This window comes from Hyposmocoma kahamanoa, unplaced genomic scaffold (genome assembly GCF_003589595.1).
Source record: "Hyposmocoma kahamanoa isolate Upper Pololo Valley unplaced genomic scaffold, ASM358959v1 100021, whole genome shotgun sequence".
Classification (NCBI taxonomy): Eukaryota; Metazoa; Arthropoda; class Insecta; order Lepidoptera; family Cosmopterigidae; genus Hyposmocoma; species Hyposmocoma kahamanoa.
The window spans coordinates 11,567,499-11,592,424 of NW_020653200.1; the positions used below are offsets into that span (position 1 = coordinate 11,567,499).

The window sequence follows — 24,926 nt, forward strand, 5'->3', positions numbered from 1 at the left end:
CGGCGTAGGGATGTGACGACCTCATCGCCCACTGGTGGAACGGCACAGTGAATATCATGTCACTTTACCGTTTCAGTAGTGCAAACAGTCAGCGCTTGAGTTCATTGATGTACAGAACCGTGTCAAGGAACTGGTCTCAGCGTTAAATAGGGTAAATAACGGTCTCCCCGGGGTAAGTGAGTGAAAACCCCGGGTGTAAAATTGCTCATCGTAAATGATGGAGCACAATAGTTACGATGAGCGAATAGGGCCGCTTCCCGGGGGTAATCGCCGGGGCGCGCCTGGAGCTGGGGCTGGGCGTGGCAGTATGCGGGCCCCCAGCCGCGGCAGACTGGCCCGACCATCCGGCCAGTCTACTCACGATCCATCACCACCAGTTGGCATGGTATCGGCAGGGGCTGGGGCAACTTGGTCCCAGCAATCGGTACCCGCCTCTGGTGGAGTACGGCGCCGCATGGCATGGACGATTGATATGAATAAAAATGCCATGCGGGCCTATTTTAGGGCCTCAGGTTCGGGAACCGGACGGACAGGTTATCGAGCAGTAATGTACCGCGAATTTCTTCGGCTGGAGCCAACTTTGACCGTCACAGAACAAAACCTGGCGGACCGGGTTCGGTACCTACAGCGCTCAGGACTTTTTAGCGCTGCCGAACTCGAGCAATTACGATGCGAGGCTGTTCCTCCACTGGAAGAAGAGCCACCCAGCCTGGAGCGTTCTCCTGTTCCCAGCAGGGAAGTTCACAGGGAACCTAGTGCTCAGCAGCCGGATACGGGTGGTACTGAAAGTGATTGGGGAACAGTCGCCCTGGATTTGGAAGCGTTGAGGAGTAGTCTGGAGGAGACGATTCTGGAATATCGCCACGTGCCTCTTGAGCGAAGGCCACGGCTGCCTCGAGTGCCTCTCAGTATCAAGGTTCGGGATGCCGTTGGGGCCATTAACAACATGCTTCCCTCATTTTTAGAGGAATGCGCAGACCTTTGGGAGACAGACTCAATTCTCTTCGCTGCCGCAATGACTGTGTGTCAATTTGTCGGCGTCAGGATGCCGCCAACAAGACCCGGCGGTAACCACCAGGTTGGCAGCACTACTCCTAGGACTAGTACTAAGCCAGCCTGGATGAGGCGAATTGAGGGTCGTATAGCATGGGCCAGGGTCCTCATCGGCAAACTGACTAGCTTCAGATCAGGAGTCACAAGGCCGAGAGTGATGCGCTTTGTCCGAGAAGCATTCCCCGGTGAGAACATTTTTGTAGACTCACCGGAGTTTGCACGAAAACTGACAGGGCGCATCGATGATCTGAAGCAGAAGATAGCTGCTTGGGGCAAGCGGATTCGGCGATATTCCGAAAGGGTGAAGAGGTATCAGAATCGTCTCTTCATGAGTGACCAAAAGAAGTTTTATAGGACACTGGAGTGTCCTGATGTGGTCTTGACGGGTGAGCGTCCGGACAAAGCAGAAGTGGTCGCCTTTTGGCGAAGGCTTTGGTCGCAGCCCGTCGATCACGAAGAGGGTCCATGGTTCGAAGCGGTCGAGAGAGCATGTGCAACCATAGCGCCTATGAATCCCATCAGCATATCCGAAGAGGATGTAGCGGTAGCGGTCCGCAAGGCTCCGAACTGGAAAAGTCCGGGACCGGACGGACTGCATCATTATTGGCTGAAGGGGTTCTGGTGCTGCCACGCTACTCTCGCTCGTCAGTTCCAAAGTGCCCTTGAGAGTGGGACGCTCCCAAACTTCTTAACTACTGGGGTCACTCATTTAGCTCCAAAGAGCGATGCTACCGTGGATCCATCACAGTATCGCCCCATAACTTGTCTTTGTACAATATACAAGACTTTAACATCTGTTTTGAGCTCCAAGATAAGTCAGCACATTGTTGATAACAGTGTGATGTCTGAGGCTCAGAACGGATGTAGGGGCGGTAGCCGCGGTAGTAAGGAGCTGCTCCTCATCGACGCGGTCGCTGGCCAACTTGTCAGACGCAACCGTCGGAATTTCTCCGCTGCCTGGATAGACTATAGGAAAGCGTTCGACTCGGTGCCCCACTCATGGCTCTCGAGGGTCCTCGAACTGTATAAAATTGACAGTGCAGCTCGACACTTCCTCGGGCAATGCATGGGATGTTGGAGAACGATCCTGAGTCTGGACGGTCGGCGGATGACGGATGCGGATGACCGAATAGAAATAAGGCGAGGTATTTTCCAGGGTGACTGTCTGAGTCCACTGTGGTTTTGCCTGGCCCTGAACCCTCTGAGTACTCTATTGGAGAGGTCGGGCACAGGCTTTCAGTTTCGGAGAGGTGGGCCGCGAATGCCTCACCTTCTCTACATGGATGATCTCAAGCTATACGGCCCCACAGCTGACAGATTGACGGAGCTGCTGACAATCACCAACGATTTCAGCAGTTCGGTTAGGATGGAGCTTGGGATCGATAAGTGCGCGGTGGTCCATGTTGAGAAGGGACGTGTCATGCATTCTGATGGCATTAATATTGGCACCAATCACCTGCGGGTACTCTCCGAGACTGAAACATACCGGTATTTGGGCATGTCGCAGACCATCGGTGTGAAGGAAGCAGACGTGAAACAGGGTGTGTGCGAGGTTTTTTATGGGCGCCTGAAAAATGTGCTAAACAGCTATTTGTCAGGCGTTAATAAGATCCGAGCTTATAACTCCTGGGTCATGCCTGTTCTGATGTACACATTTGGCGTGCTCAAATGGACTCAGACGGAATTAGACGCTCTGGATAGACGAGTCCGCACGACGATGACCTCTCACCGAATGCATCATCCGAGATCGTCAGTTATGAGATTGTATGTCCCGCGGAAGTGTGGAGGTAGAGGCCTATTAAGTGTCAAAACCATGCACAACCGCGAGATATGCAGTCTCAGAAACTACTTTTTGACGATGACGGATGACGTGATTCGTGGAGAGGTTGTCACATGTGATAAAGGGCTAACTCCCTTATCGTTGGCCAAAGAGGAATGGCGAGACCCGGTGGTGCTTAGCACCTCTGACCGCGAGTCCGTATGGAAAGAGAAGGAGCTCCATGGGAGGTTCTTCAAGGTACTCCACGAGCCTTTTATGGATCGTAAAGCCTCCCTACATTGGCTGCGTTTCGGGGACCTCTTTGGGGAAACCGAAGGTTTTGTCTGTGCAATACAGGATCGGGTTATCAAGACGAGGAACTATCGGAAATATATCCTAAAGGACGGCACAGTAGACATTTGTCGGGCATGTGGCCGTCCCGGAGAGTCACTTAGGCATATTGTTTCCGGTTGTTCCGCTCTCGCTAACACTGAGTACTTGCACAGACACAACCAGGCAGCCAAAATATTACACCAAGAGCTCGCTCTCAAGTACGGACTAGTGCAACAGAGGTTGCCATATTACAAGTATTCACCGGAGCCAATACTCGAAGATGACCGCACCAAAATCTATTGGGATCGATCTATTATCACGGACAGGACTATTCTTGCGAATAAGCCTGATATTGTGATATTGGATCGATCGCAGTCGAGGGTATTTCTTGTGGACGTCACCATCCCGCATGACGAGGGTCTCGTGAAAGCTGAAACCGAGAAACGCCGGAAGTATCTCGACCTGGCGCACGAGATCACCGACATGTGGGATGTGGCCTCCACTGAAATAATCCCAATTGTTTTGTCCGCAAATGGGTTAATTCCAGTCAGCCTTTCTAACAGCTTGAGGCGGTTGGATTTCTGTGGCGTGTCGCTTCCAGCACAAATGCAGAAGGCGGTCCTGCTCGATACGGCACGTATTGTTCGCCGATTCTTGGACCTGAGTCCCTGACCCCGGCCGACTGTGCCATTGCCGGGAAATACCGCCTCTCCCATTTAAAAATTCAAAATTAATCTTTTAGGCCTTGGGAGAGGCGAGAGTTTAAAATAAATACTATAATAATAATAATAATACCGCCTACACACATAGCCCCGCACAAGGGAAACCCTGTGTCGCATAGTCACACATAGACAACCATAAATTACACCCATACACAAATATTTCTCCCGGCCCGGGAATTGAACCTGGGACCTCTGCGTGGCAGTCTGGTATGGTAACCGTTCGGCCACGGATGCAGTCATTATAGTAATTTCACAAAAAATAATTAAATATCATGATTGTGAAACATCCTCAGTAAACATACATGCAATTTTACATTCAGAAAAATTAATTATTTTTGCTTTAAACTTAGTGATTTTAATTATTAGAGCGACATCTCTAGTCAGCTGTTGGTAGCTGTAAAGGATTTCTCACAGATGGTGCTAAAAAGGCATTGAAAACCAAAACCAAAGATTTGCAACAAGCACATAGAAAAATTCGTAAGGTCCGCTGGTTCATTCCGTGGCATGCCAGCTAATAGCATAGGGTCTAGCACGGTCTGCTAGAAGGCGCTGGTTTGAATCCAGCTGGACCGAAGGAATTTTTTCTTAGCGTTCGATCTTTGTATTAATAATCAGGTTATAGTTGTATTTATTTATTGAATATACCTATGTTTTACTATGATATACAATTTCATATGTTTTTTGTGAAAATACTCCACTACTTTGTTATTATTATTGATACAAAGATTGAAAACAAAGAAAACATTCGATCTGACTGGACCTGAACCAGCTTCAGTTGCCATGCCGGGGCCGAGCTCTTCACCAAATGAGCAACACACAGAGTCAGCAGATCTTATTGATGCTCTGTGTTTGTTACGGATCCTTATGCTGGGTTTAAAGTTTTTTTTCGCCGTCAGCGCAATTTATAAATTTACTCACTCAGCCATAGTTAAGCTAGTCAGTTTCGTTTTCGAGGGCGAAAAATGATGTTTATTCAATTAGCAATGAGATATCATATTAATGTAAACTTGTGCATGTACCTACAACTGTAAAGGTTAACACAAAAATACTATGCCTAACGGTACCATGTCGTGGTAAGATAATTATTCTCGGAAGACAATTGGTTCTTTACCCGAATTTTCTCAGGGTACCTCTTAATGCGCTCGGAGGACGATGACATCTTTGACATGGTGTCTAAGGCGCTGGTTTGGCAAATGTCAGCTCCTAACTCAAAGCGAGGGATAGGTACTGCCAGGTTGCAGCAAATTCTTGCTGCCTCAGCTAAAGTTTTATACCAGACATCGGTCAGAATGTTGGCAATAGCTACACCACACAGATTCCCAGCGTATCTCGACATTGTGTTTTTATTGGCTTGTGATTCGGTCGACAATTGTGAGTATTAATCTCCAATAACATTACCTTCCTTACAAATTCTTCGATCATCCGATTGTGTTTTATGTGGAGTAAGAAAAAAATTATCGGATCAGGTTCCGTAGGGAAAGCAGTTCGATAAAGTCACCCTGCTTCAAATTGTGTAACATTAAAGTTTTTGCATTTATGTGTCGTAAGCAAAACGTTACTGTTTACAACCACCTTTATATTGCGCAAATATAAAACGTAATGCGTTTCAATAACACCCACTTGCATACTCGCTTTTTAAGTTTTTATACAAATTTATTTCGCTCAAATAACTGATTTTTATGTAATCACATAACAAAACACTAGGATTGGCTGCAATCGTAATTTAATAGAAAACATCGATATTTAGGAAAAACTTTTGTATACAAAGAGGACAGTAAAGTTCAAACTTACAGCTTTAATTTTTTCAGGTCTCGATTTAATGGAGGAAAATATTTTTGAGAATATATTTTACCGTTTCAATCCTTATTTTCCTGAAAAACCTTTGCCATTATTTGAAATCAACCCAGATCTTGACAGTATCTATCTGAAATTAGGTTGGTTTTCTACTTAATTAATCTTTAAAGTTATTTTAGGAATGTTGTTCTTAAATTTCTTTCTGGTTACAGAAAAAAAATTAAGAACAGCATTCCTTAATTTTTATTCTGATTATTTAACAGAATTTTCTTATTTATTTCGTATTCTGTACTTACAAAATCGTACCGTTGGTGTAATAAAGCTACTGGTGTTCATACGTCGAAAGTGCTTTTGTCACATGAAAAATAATACGAAAAATACATGAAAAAAATTACGTATAAGTGAAATTTTATAATTAAGCTTAAAAAGTTTCGAATAATTTCTTTCCTAAATAAATCTCCTAAATTCCTTCTGAAAAATAGTAATTTTGTAGATGTGGCCTTTTTACACCAAGAGTAAGTAAGAAAATACCCCTCTAAGCCGCTGGGCAAGGGTCTAATGTAACGAGAGGGCTTAGGCCATAGCAAAGTCTAATTCAATACTGAATTATTATCAGTTACTTACAGGGTTCTCACTACTGTACGTGTTCTTTTTTTGATATTTCGGAATGGTTATACGATCCATGGTCACGGGATGATTGTCCAGCGGTTGATGAGAGCTTTAAGAACCGATATAACTGTCTACCCTCTTTCGCAGTCCATGACTACCTTCATCTCGATTACTTGTAGCATTACCATAGATTACTTGATAGTTACTACGTAACAGATACATAAGTCTCATAAGAAATCGAAAACACCTACGCTGTAATAACCTACTGACTCTGACTAATCATTAATCCTTGGTAGTATAGTAGGTTCCTTTTCCCTCGAAGTGAGCGCCTGGTGTCATCACAAGGGGCTCACAAAGGTGCAGTCGTACGAAGCCAAATGCTCATAAGTGAAAGAATTGTATGAGCGCTTGCGCGGTAGCTCAGCGATAGGCACTTATCGCGTAACCTTAAGCGTGTGACGGAGTTTTGACGTTACCATTGTCACTCATAAAAAAGCGAATGACAATGATAAAGCCACAAGCGATGAAGGTAGTAGTAGTAGCGAAAGAGGGTACCTACACAGATATGTTACATAAAGGACTCATATCGTGGTCGCACTGTATCCGATTCGTATTCGTTCCGAATCCGAGGCTATACAAATCTAGAAAAGTCGGACCCACTTCGGATGTCGCTTGTACACCTAGAGATAAAATGATCATCCCTGAGACGTTTCGGGCCGTCATTTCTCGGATCCGGAAGTGATACGAATCGAACGTAGTGCGCAAACGCTCTCGAGCTAAGTATTTATCAATATTTTCGATATTCGAGGGTTTCTTAAAATTAAAAAAGTTGTTCATACTGGTGGGTAGAATAGGTCCAAAATATAGTGAAACAAAAAAGTCACCATGTATATTAATTTGAGTTGTAGCGAATAATATGCGATGATTCTTTTACGGATAAACTGAGACTTTTCATTTTAATGGTAACTACGCACTACCACTTGGCAAACTCTGTTAAATTTATATATTCATATATATTGCAAGCACAATGTATTAAATTTTAATAACGTAATAGGTGCAAGTACTGTTCACATGTCGACAACTTTGTCACTCCTTTTGGTGCTTTTACAAACTATGAAGAATTATGTCGCTGATCATCCTGATTACGCCAAACGCCTTCCCTGTCCGGACGACTACGCACAGAGGTTAACATTATGTATTATCTAACAATTTCGTTTTGGGCTGCCAACAGTTGGATTGCAATTAATGTGTGCTATCGACTGCGTGCACTCGAGACCACGACTGTATACAGTCGATACCTCAACTGTGTGCAGTCGAGAGTTCAACTGCAAGCGTTGGCTGCAGTCGATGTGACCGAATCCGAGAACCAAAAGTAGCAGTTGACATTGTAAAAAAATATATTTCTTTTTTGTCTGAAATTTTTTATAATTAAGTTATTTATATAATTTAGTTCTAACTGTAAAAGGTAACGATTAGATACATCATCATCATCATCATCATCATCAAGACGTCCACTGCTGAACACACATGAAGGTTTGATCAACTTAATGGTAAAACATAAACACAATTTGTAAAACTTTTCTCGGCGGATTTATCATTTGCACAATTCGTAACTTTTTTTTGTAATGGCATTACGGATGTGAATTTGTTGATAAAATTAAATTCAGGATTTGGATATGTGATATGTTTATTTTCTTAATAAAAAGTAAAACTTCTTTCATATCGACAATATATAGTATTATAAATATAATACACGGAGGTCGTGAAATAGGCCCGCGGTTATAACTGCTATAAGTCAGTGTCGACTGCATGCAGTTGTATATTATCGACTTCGCGCTTACAGTCCGTCTAGTAGCAGCCAACGTACTCTTAATATAACAAAGCCACTTGTCATCATATGCCAAAAGTGCTTTAATCACATATTACATGGGCCGGTATTATGATATCATATCTTGAAAATGACCTGATCAGCATAAGGACTACATTGCAAAACGACCACCTCTGCAGAAAGATTATAACTTGCAAATACTTAGTAGCAAAACGACAAGGTAAAGTTTAGTTAAAAACTTGTTCAAAAAATACGATTGAAAATAAAGTTCACAGTGGAACTTCACATTTTTGGTATACTTTCCGTGTGTCATCTAAAAGCAAAAAGTTATAATTTTTTTTATAACTTTTTGCTTTTAGTTTTGTGTTATAAAGTTGTACTAAACCAAGGATGTGATATGATGGTTGACTCCAATGACAACATTTGTACAGTACACCGAAGGCTGTCACACATGATCGGTGGATGGCAAATGTCTTTTTGCTTGTGAAATATCTTGTACTCTATGCTTTTATTTTATTGTTCTGTATTTTACGAAGTGGATTTGACGTAAACTCTCTATTCAGTGTACATAAGAAAACGGTGATACGCACGAATTATTACGTTAAGTGCCTTATATAAAATGTTATCCAGGGTCGATCTGGGAGAGGTAGTGAGAGGTAGTGAGAAGCAGGTGAATGAGCAAGATGCAGGACCGGTTGTAGTGCAGTTTGAGAGCGGCCTACGTCTTATTGTTGACGATAAAATTTGTTTAGATGCTTCATCTGGGCTTATCGCTACGAATGCCGAGCTCGAGGGCATCGCCATGAGCGGATCACTATGACGGTTATCAGTAATGTCCTACTGCACATCTTCGGTGAAAGATTGGCTACATTTTGCAACACACTTATGCAAGGTCAGATAAGAAATAATAATATTTAGTAATTGTCTCCATGGTCGAACGGCTACCATGCTAGACAGAGACGCAGAGGTCCCGGGTTCGATTCCTGGGCGGGGAGAAATATTTGTATTGCCTACATTTATTTCTCTCGTGAGTTTGGGTGTAATTGGTTCAGGGCTATGAGCGTAAAAAAATGAGTAATTTAAATATAAATAATAGAAAGTGCGTTTCCAACGTGCTGTTTTTTTTCCATGCGAATCAATATAATATAATATGTAATATTAATAATGATAGTATTACAGATAATGTAAATAATAATATGTAATATTATATGTATATTTATTTATATGGAGAAAAATATTTCTTAAGGACAAACTTATTCCGATCACATGAAAATGGGCCCTATAATAGTTAACAACAAATTGATTTATGTACAAGATATGTTACGATCATAGTAATCAACGTTTGAAATCTGTTGCGCAGCCTATAGAAATATCTTTTAAAGGATGCGCGTCAAATGCATTGCCGGGGCCTACGTAGATTATGATTTTGTGGAAGAGAATGAACAAACGTGAAAAATATTTATAAGTCAAGTAGTATCATCTAACTTGGAACAATGCTATAATTATATCTAAGGTAATAAACGACAGGCTCTGCTTAAAGAGAGAAAAAAACCAAATAGTGTTTTTTAAAATTTACATTCCTTAATAGTGAAGTTTAATGCAAATTTTACCTTGTGGATACAGTTGCATATTTAACAATGACTGTATAAGTAAAAAGTAAGATATGTCCTTTTATTACTTCAAAGTCCTATTTTTATATGCACTTCACACGTGGTGCGCTAAAAGTGGAACTGTGCGATCAAGTACTTGTCTCTTCAAATCTTAATGATACCTACATCAGTAACCATAGAATATTAAGTTGTCTAATGAGCTGTCGATATATTAAATTCACGTTCAGTTGCTAGGCTTGGCTATAAGAAGCCTATTTGCTATTTGATATTATAAATTTCTCGATGAAGCAAAACAATGAATTTTAAAGCTTAACAAACCAGAAGGATGAGTAAACGTCGAATTGTGTACGCAATCTCCAAAAAGCGTTTACTTGACTGCAAATGTAAACTTGGCTGTTTAGAATTTCTTATTTGCTACGACTTTTTGAAGCATCTTTTTCTTCGCTTCAAGATATATATCAATTTATAGACTCCATTAGGATCACAGTGAAATCTGATTTGGCATGATTCGAAAGCATAATGACTACAAACAACAGCATTATCATAATTTTATGAGTGGTAAAATTTGGGTGGAAGGCCTTACACATGAAATTAAAGGCGTGTGCATAACCTAGATATTATTGTATATTTGGTTAAGTACAATACAATTACTGCGCCCAAACCTACATACGTCGTTAAGATTACAAATAAGGTTAACAAAACGATATTAAATTGTTCCTCAAATTAAACTGTATCAAATTAAAATGCCCTGTAGTAGAGCACCTGGTTATCAACGACAAAAATGGCTGGATATTGATAATCCACGCGAGCAGACTTACAACTGTGAAAAACACAGAGAGCAGGCGCGGATCGGGTCGGGAGCGCGGCGCACTAATTCCGTGTATGGGCGACAGCCACAGAGCGCGGGCGCGAGATGGCACCACTCGCCCGCGTATTTCATGCTTATATGCGCTACCGCCAAGTGAACAGCTGCTCGAAAACGAGTTCTTGTAGAATATATCACCCCCAGATACTTTAAATAATCTTACTTACCTTTATTTTATTTGCCAGACGTATTGACTCTCTCCGTTGTAACCGAGCTCCCTCCCCTTAACGATTGGACAAGGACAGTCAACTTCAACCCTTCTCAACAAGACGTTCAGTTCAAAAAAATGCTCATCTACTTGTCAGTGGACTTCTTTAAAACTTGCCCTCAGAATACTTGGGTACGTATATGTTTTAGTGTAATGCTCCTAATAACCTTTAAGCTCTTAAAACGTAAAAAAATTTAAAATAATAACAACTCATGCTGAACTACGACGACGGTGATAGGTATAGTTCGCTTTAATGGTAAATGTCAAACGTCAAAATTTTTCTTCTCTTTGCATACATATTTTCAGATGGCTGAGCATCTACATTGGGTCACCGGGCTAATGTACTTAATAGATCCGGGGCTCTGTAGCCTAAGAACTAATTGGACGGCAGTACTATTTAGTGAGCTTCGGAAAGTTGTCCTACAGGCTTTTACAATCGTATTACCAAAAATAAACAAATCCATTTCTTCCCAACACAATATCATTAGAAGGTAAAATTATTTTAGTGAATATTTGTATCAGCTCTAGCTTCTTACACTTTTGATTCACTATTGAAATTATTTCGTCTAGGCTAATTTTGATTTTGACGTCGTATTCCACGATACCTACTTAGTCATCATTCTTTTGCCCTGATTTAATCTTGTGGCAATTAATTATGAAATAAATATGCGCTTCTTTCTTTCCTTCAATTAAAATACTTATTGGTCCTTGTTTTTATGTTCACCAGATGGCGGCATATTAATGTCATTGCTTATTTTAACCCTCGACGTAAAAAGGGGGGAGTTTGAAGCCTTTGACCATGTTTTTTTTATAATATCAAGTGACGGGACGAACAAGTCGTGTACCTGATGGTAAGCTACACGCTGCCCACGACAGTTGCAGTGCCATATAGAGCTTTAAATCGCCACGATCTAAGGGGCACTGCCACTGCGTCCGTCACCCTGAGAAAGTTGACAAGTCTCACGTGCGTATAATTTCACCTGCACTCTTACTTACCCTTCAAAACTGGAACACAGTAACACTGCCTTTGTGGCTGAATGGTTATCATGCTGGATTGGTCCTGGGCCGGGAGAAATATTTGGCCTATATTTATTTCTCTCGTGGGTTTGGGTGTAATCTGTGGTTGTCTATGTGTGTGTCCATGCACATGCGACAAGGCTTCCCTAGTGCGGGGCCATGAGTGTGCGCGCGTTATTTGTTTATTTATTTTACTGCTTGGCGGCAGAAATAGGTAAGGTAGCAGTACTTCCCTGGACGAACTCTTTCAATAGGAGCTCTACTGCTACTTGCTACGTGTATCTGTGTGTCTGTGGCCATAGAAGCTCCGAAATGTATGGACTGATCTTGAAGCGATATTTTTTTATTTGAATGCTAATTTAATCAGGATCTTTCTTAGCTGTGCTCGATGAACATCTATGTAACTGTTTAAAGGTCATAATATATAAGTAATACAATTAATGTTTATATCGTTTCCATTTGGCCTATCTTTACTTGACTTGATATTTAGCATAATACGTAAGTCCGATGACACTAAATAATGTGGTAACCTTTGTTTGATGCTGCTGCAACCAGATCAGTCTGCAAACTACCGAACTCCTCAATTGCTTAAAGCAGAACTATCGTGTTTGGGTTCAATGTATTCGTTTCGACGAGTAGTTGGTTTATAATATTAATAATAACACCGCACACACACATAGCCCCGCACTAGGGAAACCCTGTGTTGCGGGTGCCAAGGACGCACACATAGACAACCACAAATTACACCCAAACTTACGGGAGAAATAAATGTTTGCCATACATATATTTCTTCCGGCCCGGGATTCGAACCTGGGACCTCTGCGTGGCTGTCCGGCATGGTAACCTGATGAATAGGGTCTGATGGTGGAGCAGGAACTGTGGACATAGTAACTAAATTTTATTACCCACCGAGTTTGTACTGTTTGGATTAATCTCGACAACCACTGATAGTTATTTTATTGATCATTTGAGTACGCTATTTTGCATGGGGGTTTTTATATTTTGTTTTTTATTACTATTTCTGAATCATACATGAAGAAATTTAAATTGCTTATTAACATTTTTAACCGACTTCAAAAAAAGGAGGAATTTCTCAATTCGACTGCTTTTTTTGTATGTATGTGTGTAACCTCGGCATTTGTGAACCGATTTTGATGATTCTTTTTTTATTGGAGAGAGTGGTCTTTGAAGAAAATATTCTAACATTATAATATAATATCTAAGGATGGTAAACTAGGGAATGAATCCGGCCTGACAAGTCAAATCAACAATTAATAGCTAATTAAAATATAATTAATACGGGCTATTACGCGCTGTCAAATAACTAAATTGAAAAGTCATATTAAAGTGTTCGTTGTATATTTTTACAACATATTTAATATTCTACTTTGGTGTAATAAATACACTCTTTACATAACGACTGTCGTTGGTTCAGCCAACATTGCAAAAAAATAACAAAAACCTGCAACATAAATAGTTTTAATATATCTCTAGAACCAGCAAGTAGGATATGAATCATCTTGATGTCTCCTACATTTGGATTAAAATTGTAATTTTTGTAGTCATCTTGCAGCCTACTTATAACAACAAAACGTTAATTACAACAAAATGAACATATGCGAAAACGCTTGTGTTTCGACAACCACTTTCGAATTACCCGTTTCCTTGGTTGCGCCAACGTGTGGCGCAAATGTTTTTAGATTCTTTCAATACCTAATACTAAAAATACACGGTGCACTATAAACATTACAATAACTCTCAGTCACAGGAAAAACCATATAAACAATACATTTTACTTATTTTTATTGTAAATATATGACATAAAGTGCAATTTTAAATAACAAATTTTTCACAGTTTTATAATGTGTATGTTTTTACCTGTGACCTATTGCAACCATAGTCTCAAAACGTGATGTCGTAATAGAACGTCACAAATCAGTGCCTCTACCATGAATTTACAGCGACGGTCTTCGCTAGCGACTGCTTAAAATACTTACAATTTAGGATGGCAAATTATAAAGCACTTCACAAGTAGCTTCTTGTAGGAACGCAAGAAGATTTTGTATAGGAACTACTTTACGCGGTCGCTTCTGACAACTGTCATTGTGAACTCATTGCAAGGCCCTAGATAAGTTTATACAACTATATGGATTGTCCGCTTTTTTGTAGAATAATGTGGTATATAGAATGGTACTCAGAAAGCCCTTTCGAGTTGGCATTATTGTATTGGTGCGTAAGAGTACTCCAGACTTGCATGAGCACCAGGGGAACCAAGGCCCGAGAAGACGCGATTGAGGTCATGTTCAATTCCCACGGCTTGATCATATTATTACGTAAGAGCTTGTAGTTCTAATGTCATACGGTTTGTCAAATGAGTGTAGGGAATTATTCTGTAAAAGACAAAACATTGATTCATATTGTCAGTGCTGAAGGAACTTTTGTAATTGCTTTAAATCTGTCGTATGCCCGTTTTTTTCATAATCCTGACTTTTACGAGACCTTCTCTTAACATTTTCAGTATAAAAATACAACAAGTTACGCATGTAAAACAAAATTTTAATTATTTGTTTGGTATGATTCTCAATTTTAAACACGCAGACTACTTTGGTATTCTATTTAACTTTACGCAGAATTTTTATCAAAACTGTAGTTAACCATACTAAAAATTACATACGGAATACACTGTATTTGCCTACTTATAGTAAAAAATTAAAATAGCCAACTTTTACTCTGTCTAAGAAGCATTTAATAATACCTGCTACTTACTTGACAGGATGTCTATTAAGCCGCCAGTCCTAAGGGAGATCGTACTTGACCCCTAGTGGAATCAAAAAGAGTTTATTAGCTATAGCTTCTTTTACTCTTGAAGCAATTTCTAACCAACTTCAAAAAAGGAGGAAGTTCTTAATTAGACTGTATTTTTTGTGTTTCTGTTACGCTATTGCTCCGACATTTGTGAACTGATTCATTTATTGTTGGAAATGTGGTTCCTCTTTAAATTAGAGTGGAACCATGCATTCGAATTTCAAGAATATAATTCGGTTTATTGGCTGTCACCACTTTCCGTCAACCGATTTCAACAAAACTTGGCAAATAGATATAATTCCACAAACTTTTGAGTTAGAATTTTCATTTTCATAAAAAGTTAATATTATGTTAATGTTTTTACTTCCACGGGATCACACACTATCATTATATATCGTGTAGTTATTTACATTGTAATCAACCAATTTTCAGAACTCGTGTACAAATTGTTGGAGCAAAAAACGCCACCGTTAGAAAAAGTTCAAGTGATAATCGCGGTAATACTCCGTATACTGACAAGCACTACGATCAGACAAAAGACTGTGTCATGCTGCGTTTACCCGCAGCTCAAGTGGCCGTTGTCGATAAACAAACTTGGCAATAAAATGCTGCGCATTGTGCTGCGTTCGTTAGAAAAACATTGCATCGTCAGCAACAGGTGATACTATCTTTCATATTATAAACTTTGGTTAGGCCCTGAAACGGTGGTGTAAGAAATGATTTTCAATACCAATACTCGTGTTAGCAGTGGTTGGAGTTTGGTCCTCCAAATTACATATAATGTCAATGGTAATTTCTAACTTGCTAGCCTTTATTTTACATTTTTTTAGCTGCTGTGTGTCAGGTGTGTTTAGAAAATCCACTCTGATAAATTAGCTGTTGTGTAAACTGCGATGTTGCTCTACCTTACTCCACAAATTGAACAATTCTACTATAACTAGTAACTGTCTTTCATAATTGCAACGATTCTCTCCCAGAACGGAACTTTCACTGGCGACAAAAGAAACATTTTCTGCGATAATTGACAAATTTAGAAAATAGGGGCTACGACGTCTACGTAACTGCCTTTTTTGTTTACGGGGGAAATGCTTTATGCATACCCTCGATCCCGGGGGTGCTCAAGGTTTAGTGGGAGTAGCTTCCGCGGAGGTCATCCCACTAAAACCCCCGGCTTACCCTCTTGGCCAGGTGTTTGTATGGCAACGCGGAAAATATTATGTTTTTATAGTAAAATAAGACTCTTGGTATGTTTAGGGTATTTAAGAATGAAATAAATATGTTTTTCATAATAAAAGTATACGTATAATTAACATTTCGTGGCGCACTTTGTATAGTACCGCGAAAAATGTTATGTTTTTAAAGTAAAACAAGACTATTGGTTTTATAGGGTGTTTAAGGATGAAATAAATATTTTTGTGATAACAAAATTACGTATAATTAACAATTTCGGTATTAATAATTTTTATTACAAATAAATGAAAATATTTCGTTTAAAATATTTCTTTCAATATTAGACTTTTATAGTGACTGTCGGGATGGCTGGTCGCCTGTCGCATCTGGCACTGAGTGTATATTCAAGAATCACTACCTATTTGCTACTCCTTTCTGCCTTTTCGAAATAATTGCTACCTTTGATATATTCTGAGGAATAAAAAAAATAATTGACCAGCCATTCTGACGTCAGGATGGCTGGTCGCCACTTCGTTCAGCATGAAGGGAGCAGATTTTCCAGAAGTATATATTACCAATAATTGCTACCTATTTGCTACTTTCACGAATTAAAGGTGTACACTTCCTATCTACATTACTAAAAAAATATAAACGATTGAAAATTTTACGAAGTAGTACCAACGCCTGCTCTTTGTATTATGGCAATAAAGCACTAAAATCTTTGGTTTTTTTAATTAAATCAGGCACTTCTTCGTGAAATTTTCAATCGGTTAAATTTTTTTAACTAATGTAGATAAGAAGCGTATACCTTTAATTCGTGAAAGTAGCAAATACGTAGCAATTATTGGTAATACATACTTCTGGAAAATCTGCTGAACAAAGTGGGGACCAGCCATTCTGACGTCAGAATGGCTGGTTAATTATTTTTTAATATCTCAGAATATATCAAAGGTAGCAATTATTTAGAAAAGGTAGCAAATAGGTAGCAATTCTTGAATATACACTTAGTGCCAGATGCGACAGGCGACCAGCCATCCTGACGGTCACGATTTTATATCGTTGATTTTGAGGGTAGTTAGTTAAAGTGTTCTCACATCCATGGGGGCAGTTGGTGGCAGCTAAAATTTATAAAATGTTATCTAGGCAGACTAATAAATCAATTAAGTGATATAAGCAGCGGTCAACGGCGGTAAAAACAAATAACTTTAAATGTATGAAGTATGTATTGGTCTTAAATTAAGCATTCTTTAAAACGTAAATGACATAAATATTTCTATATTAAAAAGATAAAATCCTTTCACTATTATATGCGTTTCGACAAGATTACATTTCTAGGCAATTTAAAAAAACACAGGTATCGTAAATTCCTATTAAAATAACAATTTTAATTCTAATATAAAATTAACCTTGAGAATACAGAAGTTTTTGCACTAATAGTTATGTCTGCATCGGATATGTTTAGTCTTGTAATCACAGACATATATCTCGTAATGTACAACTATTGGCAATTTGTTTTTGTAGTTTTTGTGTCTATGGAGTGTATAGTGTTGTATATATAATGTAAAATTTGTTTAAATGATAAATGTTCACAAAAAATACTTTAGGAAATGAAAGTATATTTCCGGATTTAAATCGCGTATATTTGTTTTTTCAAACAAACCAACAAACAAAGGTGTGTTTGAAAAAACAAATATACGCGATTTAAATCCGGAAAAATAGTTTCATTTCCTATGTGTAACAATCGCAAAAACCTAAGAACTCGATAAAAAAATACTTTTTTCCGCCATTGCACTACTGTGCGCTGTGGGAATCTATGGATCACGCAGATTCACCACTACGCCTCCGCAACCCGATTTCCACCAGGATTCCCGTGCTATAAAGGGGAAGGTCGACTCGTTTGACGTCTACGTAACAGCCTGACCATAAATTCAGAATTCAATATACATATTTCTATTTCATACAAAAGCTAATTACAATCCAAATCCTAAACTCAACTAAACACTTCGTTGACTCGTAAGTCATTTTCCCTTGAGAGGAATGAGTAAGAGCCCCAAAGTTGCTGTTTTTATGTAGATCATTACGTTAAAATTATTATTTAGAAACACAAAGATAGTAATAGTCTGAAAGAGCTGAACGCATTACACTCAGGAGTTTTGTCATCCAAATGCATAGTGGTGTATTGTTTTAACATACTTAGAATAAACATACAATGTATATTTATCTTCTTTTGCAGATGGATGATATCCTTACTAACATTCATTTGGCACGCTGTTGTATGGAAAGATGAATACAGAAATATGTTTATAGCAAACAAAGGCGTCTATCAACTACTAGATCTAGTCACGGTGTGTACAATATCTTAGTTACGTTTGTAACAAAAATTTATAGTAATAATTGATTTGTACCTGGTGTAAGGGGTGGTGCACTAAAAACTTGTTAAAACGATTTTTTTATGTAAGAACGTCGTGACAATATGGACAAGGGTGATACATGCTTCCCCAGGCCATAACTTTTCGATTTTTCGACGTGGTGATTCCAGTTTGGAAGCATTTGCTTGCCTCTTCGTTGAAAAAGTGAATCTCAATTTCAAAAGCGTTTAAATTTACACTTTAAAAAAGTAACATTTGTATAACTGTGACTAAGAGTCGTATTCCAGAAATCAACTCAATGCTCAAGTCAGGACTTGAGCAGACTTGAGTATGATTTCAAGCACTGGAAATACGATCCTAATGGCAAGGATTTGAGTATGATTTTCAGTGCTCACTGCAATACACAAGTCCTGACTTGAGTATTGAGTAGAGTTTTAGAATACGACTCTGAGTGTACTTTATAATTGTATTTTAAGGTAGAAACTAGCTAATATGTTTTACTGGTCGCCATTATAATTTAACTAAAAGTACCAGCAAGGTAATTACTGGTGACACAGCCATGGACAATTGAAGAAGTACTTCATGCCTTCTCGTGTCGATTTGGAGCCTGTACAGATAAACGTTTGTCGGTTCCTCATAGACGGGCACTGTCTTTGATCTGGTTATTATTCGTATTCACAAGCGTTTCCGTAAAAGTATAGGTCCTTAAGAAGCGGCCCGGCCACGAAAAGAAACAATTTTTTAACTCCGCCCGCTATCAAATTGTTTTGTAAAGTTTATTTTTTAGAGAGGACCCAAAAGGTGTAGGGGAAAGGTGTACCAGATGATGATTTCCTTAAGGGAGATTTGTGGTAGATTAAAAGATATTCAGCTTAAAGCAGATGTAAAAGCGTTGAATGATAGAAAATGTATCTATTCACACGTCTTACTAAAACCGTTTTATTTTTTGATCTTTCATTATTATATTTGAATATATTTTAAAACCCTACTAAAGGATCGTCTTGGACACCGGGGTGTCCAAGGTGATCCTAAGGGTACGGGCAAGATGATCCAGGGGATCACCTTGCCTCTATTTAGGAAAATTTCTAGGTTTTGGTAGAAACAAATGAAAACAACAACTTTTTAGACTTCACAAAGTCCTCACTTATGTAATCTAGGTATATGAAACAACAGTTACGGAACTTCGAGAACAAATAATCCTAATTAATTTATATCTTACAGATATCTAAGGGTGGGCGATATTGCTTTTTATTGCAAGTTGATATCCATCTTCGTCTCCATTTCTTTAATGTACTTTACGAGCTCGATTTCCTGTTTAACATATCTGATTTAACAGGTTTTTTTTCACCTAAATATTTCATTGAACTGACAGACCCTTTATTTTAATTTTTAGCCCGTCTTTTTAATGACATAACGCGTACCTACTGCTAACTATTTACTTGCCGATTTACGTGGCGTCCTACTTTTTACGCCTCTAGTTCTTTAGATCATAGTCTTCCGACTACCCACCATGGATGGTTTTTCTTTTGCAATTACGCGGCCTGGTCTAAAACAAGAAAAAGCATTTATATTTGTTATTAATCGAGATCGATCATGTAAACGAAATCCAGTCTTCTACTATTTTATTCGTATTGCAAGCTATTTAATTAAGAGGTTTCAGTACTCAGAAAAGCATATAAATTAAATATGGTTCATTAACAATATATACAGTACAAGTACAAGTACACCAAAACCATAATCATCTTGCCCCAACTTACTTATTTTTATTTTTTGTTCGGCAAAATAACCTGTATGATGTCTACTGTTACCACGCCATTAAAAAAGTAAATAGAGCATTATACAAAACCACCAACACAAAAATCTTAGCAATTGATTGCTTAGAATATAATTATAAGTCAATGCTTCGAATGGAAGTTGCCTAAGCTTTTAATCAATTTTACCTTCAATCAAACTCAAACAATATAAATTCTTTTTGGCGCTCACATTATTTTTGCTATCCTGTAATTTGTTAGTAGGTCAATAATCCTATATAAAGATTTTTTTTAAGCTTTCAGTCGTTTAAGGTGACACTTGCGATTAAAAATATGCAAACGACGAAAATAGTAATGTACTAATATGTTGGTTGCGATTACAAGTGGGGTCGCTTATGTTATGATTTTTTAATACAGATTCTGTCGGTTACACTAAAATACAAAAAAACTTTCATAAAAACGATTAACTTCGCTTTTGCTATAAATTCTATTTGATGTAATTTTGACGAGCAATGTCGACGCGCCCTTGTCCATTAGTTTAAAATATCATTTGCAATAAAAAACGCTGTTTAGGTAAAAATGGTTGGGTTACGACTCGATATATTATATATATGGAACAAAAAACAGTCATAAGACAGCAAAAAAATATGACGTCACGATATAATAATTCAACAAGATATTTATATCGTGTGAAGTTTTATTGGAATTTAATTTGATTGATAATTAATGTCTAAATGAATTACAACGGTAAAGTGCAGGATTGCATTTTGATCTTCAAGTAAAGCTCTGTTCATTTTTCAAAAATATATTTAGTTTATATTGTTGGTGATCAATTTTTAATATTTGTTTGTTTATTTTCGAATGAAATGAAAACCCGCCGAAAGAGATGACCGTTAGATTCATAAAACGGAGGGGAGTTACCCCTCGCTCCCTTATAAGGCCCGTCTGGTTTTGGTACCTACAGTAAAGACCGCGTAAGGCTTGTGTATATACTGTATAGTACAACTAGAAATTACAGATTGCAATAAATCCGGGAACAATATGCATCTACCAATCTGTGATGCTTTCAGTATACCGACGCATGCGTAGCAAAATCAATCGATGCCAGACAAGTCGCTTTAACAGACGACCCTACCTAATTCTACCTAGTGCCTATGTATGTATAGTAGGTTTGTACCTACATTAAATTTTTTACAGTCTTTAAAAAGAGGATCCTCAGGACGACTATTAAGTTTTTCCTTATGAATAACGGGAAGCGGTGTTGATGTTTTATTAATTTTATTTAATTTCGAACAACATGCTTTCAGTGTGATCCATTAAATTAGAAGCTGACCGTGATGTATAACTCTTTTGTAGTTAACCTGTTACCCTGTGCAATGCGTGGCCTTGGGCCTTCTGGTAGACATTGCCTACGCAGGTGAAGCTGTCAGCCAACTGGTCACCTGGAGAGCAGGAATGCAAGCCGTAAGTTCAATAATATGGTAAAGTTTTATTTTTACGTCGGCTTGATACCTGAACAAAATAACTTATTGAATATAGCCGACTCGCAAGCAGAATTCTAAGGCTGTAGAAAATAATAATTGGATTGGGCTTAAAGTTGTATACAGGTTATATTCTACAAAACGCAGGCTAAATAATAGTAATCAAAACGCAAAAACGATTTATCTAACTATAATTCACGGCACAGAAGTTATAACACAGATGCCAGAGACGTTGCGGACTACCTTCCATACTTACAGCATGCTATTTAGTGTCAAAACACAATACATGCGACAAAATAAATTTTGTTATAAATAATTATACTAACTACCGACTGCAGGTGACATGCTTGTTTTATATAATAAATCACCACTCCATTAGTTAATGGACTAGTAAAATAATGAATATTTCAATATCTATGTATTCGTTTCACTTCAATCTCTGAAATATTGAAGTAGCACGTAAGTACTATGGCCACAACTAATCCTATGCAAACTCTTCAAAATTTTCTTAGTTCCAAAATGGTTCAAATTTTTTTTATAACATACAGGGACGGGACGAACAAGTCGTGTACCTGATGGTAACCGACACACCTGTCCATAACAGTTATAGTGCTACTCAGAGCTTTAAATTGCAAAGTTTAGCGGTAGTGCCCTACCACTGTGCCCGTCACTTTGAGACATAAGTTGACAAATCCCATGTGCCTGTAATTTCACCAGCACCCTAGCCCTTCAAAACCGGAACACAGTAATGCTGACATTACTGCTTGGCGGCAGAAATAGGTAAGGTGGCAGTAGTACTACCCTGGACGAACTCTTTCACAAGGAGCTCTACTGCACATGTACATTTGTTCATTCAGCAGATAGAAAAGTGAAAGTTTGTATTTTATTGATCTGTAGCTAAGTGTAATCCAGCATTAGAACACAAATGGTTAATAATCAAACAACAAAAAGCATGTATTTTTCCCATTATTTTTTATTTTATTTAATAATTTTTTTGTGTATTTAATCCTTATACAATTACTACGTTACACAAAAAGTACTGAATTGCTCAGTGAGCTGGACGTTGATGTAATTTTAATACTGATACATTTGAACAAGTCCTCTAAAAAGTTAACTCTAAAATACAGTTGATATAAAAGGGTAGGTATATAGACACAATAAATTAATAGTAATATAGTTTTTGGTACAAAAATACAAGTGTTTAATCTTACAAGTTGTTTTATTGTTCCCGAAAATGTAATGAAATTTGTGTGCGTGTAATAATAACTAATTTTAGTCATAATTTTTGTGAAAAGAATTTTAGTTAACTAACAAGAAATAAAAACGTACAAGGAAAGTGTAGTTTCTGACTGACAGTAACGTTTATTTGGTGCAGAAATGTTTACGAATCTCCATTGTTACTGCAATTATATTTTCATTTGCCGATTTTATTTTTTATTGGATGATTATGAATTGGTTTTGTCTTACTTTTGACATATTTTTAATTATTTATTAATTCCGTGGTTTCATTGGGAACGGTATTCCATAATATTTTTCGTTATATTCTTACAAAAATCACCCTGTCCCCAATTTTACATATGTATTGATTTTAAGATTTTAATATTTAAGAGCTTATAATATATTTTTTATTACTTGATACGAATATGTACTTAGTACATTTAATATAATAATGTGCCAGACAATCACACCAATTGCCTGGTCTCAATCTAGGGTATTCCATCTATATGAGTACTTATAGGAAGTCTAGCCCAGATGTCAGCATACAGCGCCCATATTGTGAACCAATTTGAAAAATAGAAAAACAAAACGAAGACTCAATAAAAACTGTCTTCAAATTTTTGTTATCCTAGTACTTACTTAGGCCTTTTGAAAAGATTTAAACAGTCATAGATATTGTACAATGTCTATAGATACCACTAAGTACAACACCAAATAATTCACTGAGATGTACAGGGTATATTTTATTTATTTGGCTGGATTATCATTTATCATTCTAATTTATTATTATAAGCTGCGGTAACCTAATGGTTTGACCTACCGCCTCTCAAGTAGAGGGTCGTAGGCTCGAATCCGAACTTGTAATTTACTACGAGCTTTTCGGTGAAGGTAAACGTCACGAGGAAACCTGCACACACCCGCAAAGCAATTTAATGTGTGCGAAGTTCCCAATCCGTATTAGACCCGTCCGGAAATTGCAGATTAAGCTCTCTCATTGAAAGAGGAGACCAGTGCCCAGCAGTGAGAGTATTTATAAGCTAATGAAATTACAGGGACATGGGACTTATCAACTTATGTCTCAAATCTTTATGATTTAAAGCTCTGAGTGGCACTGCAACTTTTACGGACAGGCGTGTCGCTTACCACCAGGCGCACGACAGGTTAGTCCCCTCACTTAGTATCATAAAATTGAAAATAAAACGCTTACTATTACTATTATTCTGGAGAAAAAGTTAATAATAGTTTTAATAATATAGCCGAAATCGTTATTTAAATATACCCTGATCCCGTTACACGCACAATCATTATATACTCGTATATGAAAAAAAAAATATATTCTTTATAATTATTTTTATATTGGCTAGATATGTAATTTCGCTTAGAGTAATGGTGGTATAGCAAACAATAAAAAATTATACTTCGCAAAGCATCACAACACATTTGATTAAATTTATATACAGGTGATTATTCGATCATAAAATGAGAGTCGAATAAAAACCTTTAAAGTGATGTTAAAAATTACTAATATTAATCACGATTACTTATAATATTTAATGACTTGAATTTTGGCACAAATTTCTCCCCAACCTAATTATCTTTACTAGTCGACGCCTTGGAATTCAACTCATCGAGTGAAGTACGGGATAATGTGAGGTCAATTGTGTAATTACTTTCTACGTCTCCCGCTTCGTCGGGCACATAGCCTATTTCTTCATATAAGTCCACGTCTGCGTAATAATGCTCCCAGTCATAATTTACTTCCTCTTCCTCTTCTTCATCATCAGATGATGTAGGTGTGTACCGACATCTTGGGAGTGACCTTAGACAGTGTGTACAGTCTTCTTGGAAGCCGCGTTTTATACGAGAGTCATTGGAACCAGATTCCATCCCCTTGTCTTCTTCGGAGATATGGTACCGATTATGGATTTCTTCAAGCGACAATTTATTTTCGATTTTTTCACCCTCGGCTTTAGATGAAGTTTCAGTTGTGTCGCGTTCTTCAAGAGTATTACACTCACTGGAAGGCGGTACCTCACTCGCCTCAGCAACGTCAGGGGCGGCCACGAATTGCTCTGGACAAACATTATTTTGTGGGTTTTCCTGGGTAGTTGCCATTTCGTATTCTTCCCGTTCCACGGTGCTAGTAGAAGGTGTTCTTGCTTCGATACCTGTAAATATTTAATAATCCCGTGGGTTCGTTTGGAAGGGAATATTACGAAAAGAAAACCTGTCTCCAATTTTTCATTGATTGAATTTTGATTTTAAGATTTTGTTAGTGAAGAGCTTTCGTTATCAAAATTCGTTATTTAAATATACCCTGACCCCGTTACAAAC

The 24,926-nt window shown here is 38.1% G+C and overlaps 2 protein-coding genes across 2 annotated transcripts in view; one reads left to right on the top strand and one right to left on the bottom strand.

Annotated features, from left to right (window-relative positions):
- The window catches only part of LOC113225720, a 27,558-nt gene extending 6,180 nt beyond the window's left edge, over nucleotides 1-21,378 (top strand). Inside the window, exons 5-14 of the mRNA XM_026458125.1 lie at nucleotides 4,993-5,238; nucleotides 5,676-5,801; nucleotides 7,325-7,454; nucleotides 8,851-8,990; nucleotides 10,759-10,913; nucleotides 11,088-11,272; nucleotides 13,968-14,131; nucleotides 15,036-15,261; nucleotides 18,007-18,118; nucleotides 21,250-21,378. Of these exons, the coding sequence (XP_026313910.1) occupies nucleotides 4,993-5,238; nucleotides 5,676-5,801; nucleotides 7,325-7,454; nucleotides 8,851-8,990; nucleotides 10,759-10,913; nucleotides 11,088-11,272; nucleotides 13,968-14,131; nucleotides 15,036-15,261; nucleotides 18,007-18,118; nucleotides 21,250-21,378 (1,613 nt within the window). The remainder of the gene's footprint in view (nucleotides 1-4,992; nucleotides 5,239-5,675; nucleotides 5,802-7,324; nucleotides 7,455-8,850; nucleotides 8,991-10,758; nucleotides 10,914-11,087; nucleotides 11,273-13,967; nucleotides 14,132-15,035; nucleotides 15,262-18,006; nucleotides 18,119-21,249) is intronic.
- Nucleotides 21,379-23,961: 2,583 nt separating this feature from the next.
- LOC113225864 lies at nucleotides 23,962-24,783 on the bottom strand. Its single transcript, XM_026458321.1, has 2 exons — nucleotides 24,590-24,783; nucleotides 23,962-24,547 (listed from the first exon to the last, which is right to left on the bottom strand). Exons 1-2 carry the CDS (start codon nucleotides 24,705-24,707, stop codon nucleotides 24,180-24,182), a joined length of 486 nt encoding a protein of 161 aa, XP_026314106.1. The 5' UTR covers nucleotides 24,708-24,783; the 3' UTR covers nucleotides 23,962-24,179.
- Nucleotides 24,784-24,926: the final 143 nt, after the last annotated feature.

Bases quoted from the DNA above. Each gene is read 5' to 3' on its own strand.
- LOC113225864 (XM_026458321.1), bottom strand. From the start codon at position 24,707: ATGGCAACTACCCAGGAAAACCCACAAAATAATGTTTGTCCAGAGCAA. The intron at 24,548-24,589 runs AACGCGACACAA...CCGAGGGTGAAA, and splicing joins TGAGTGTAATACTCTTGAAG to AAATCGAAAATAAATTGTCG.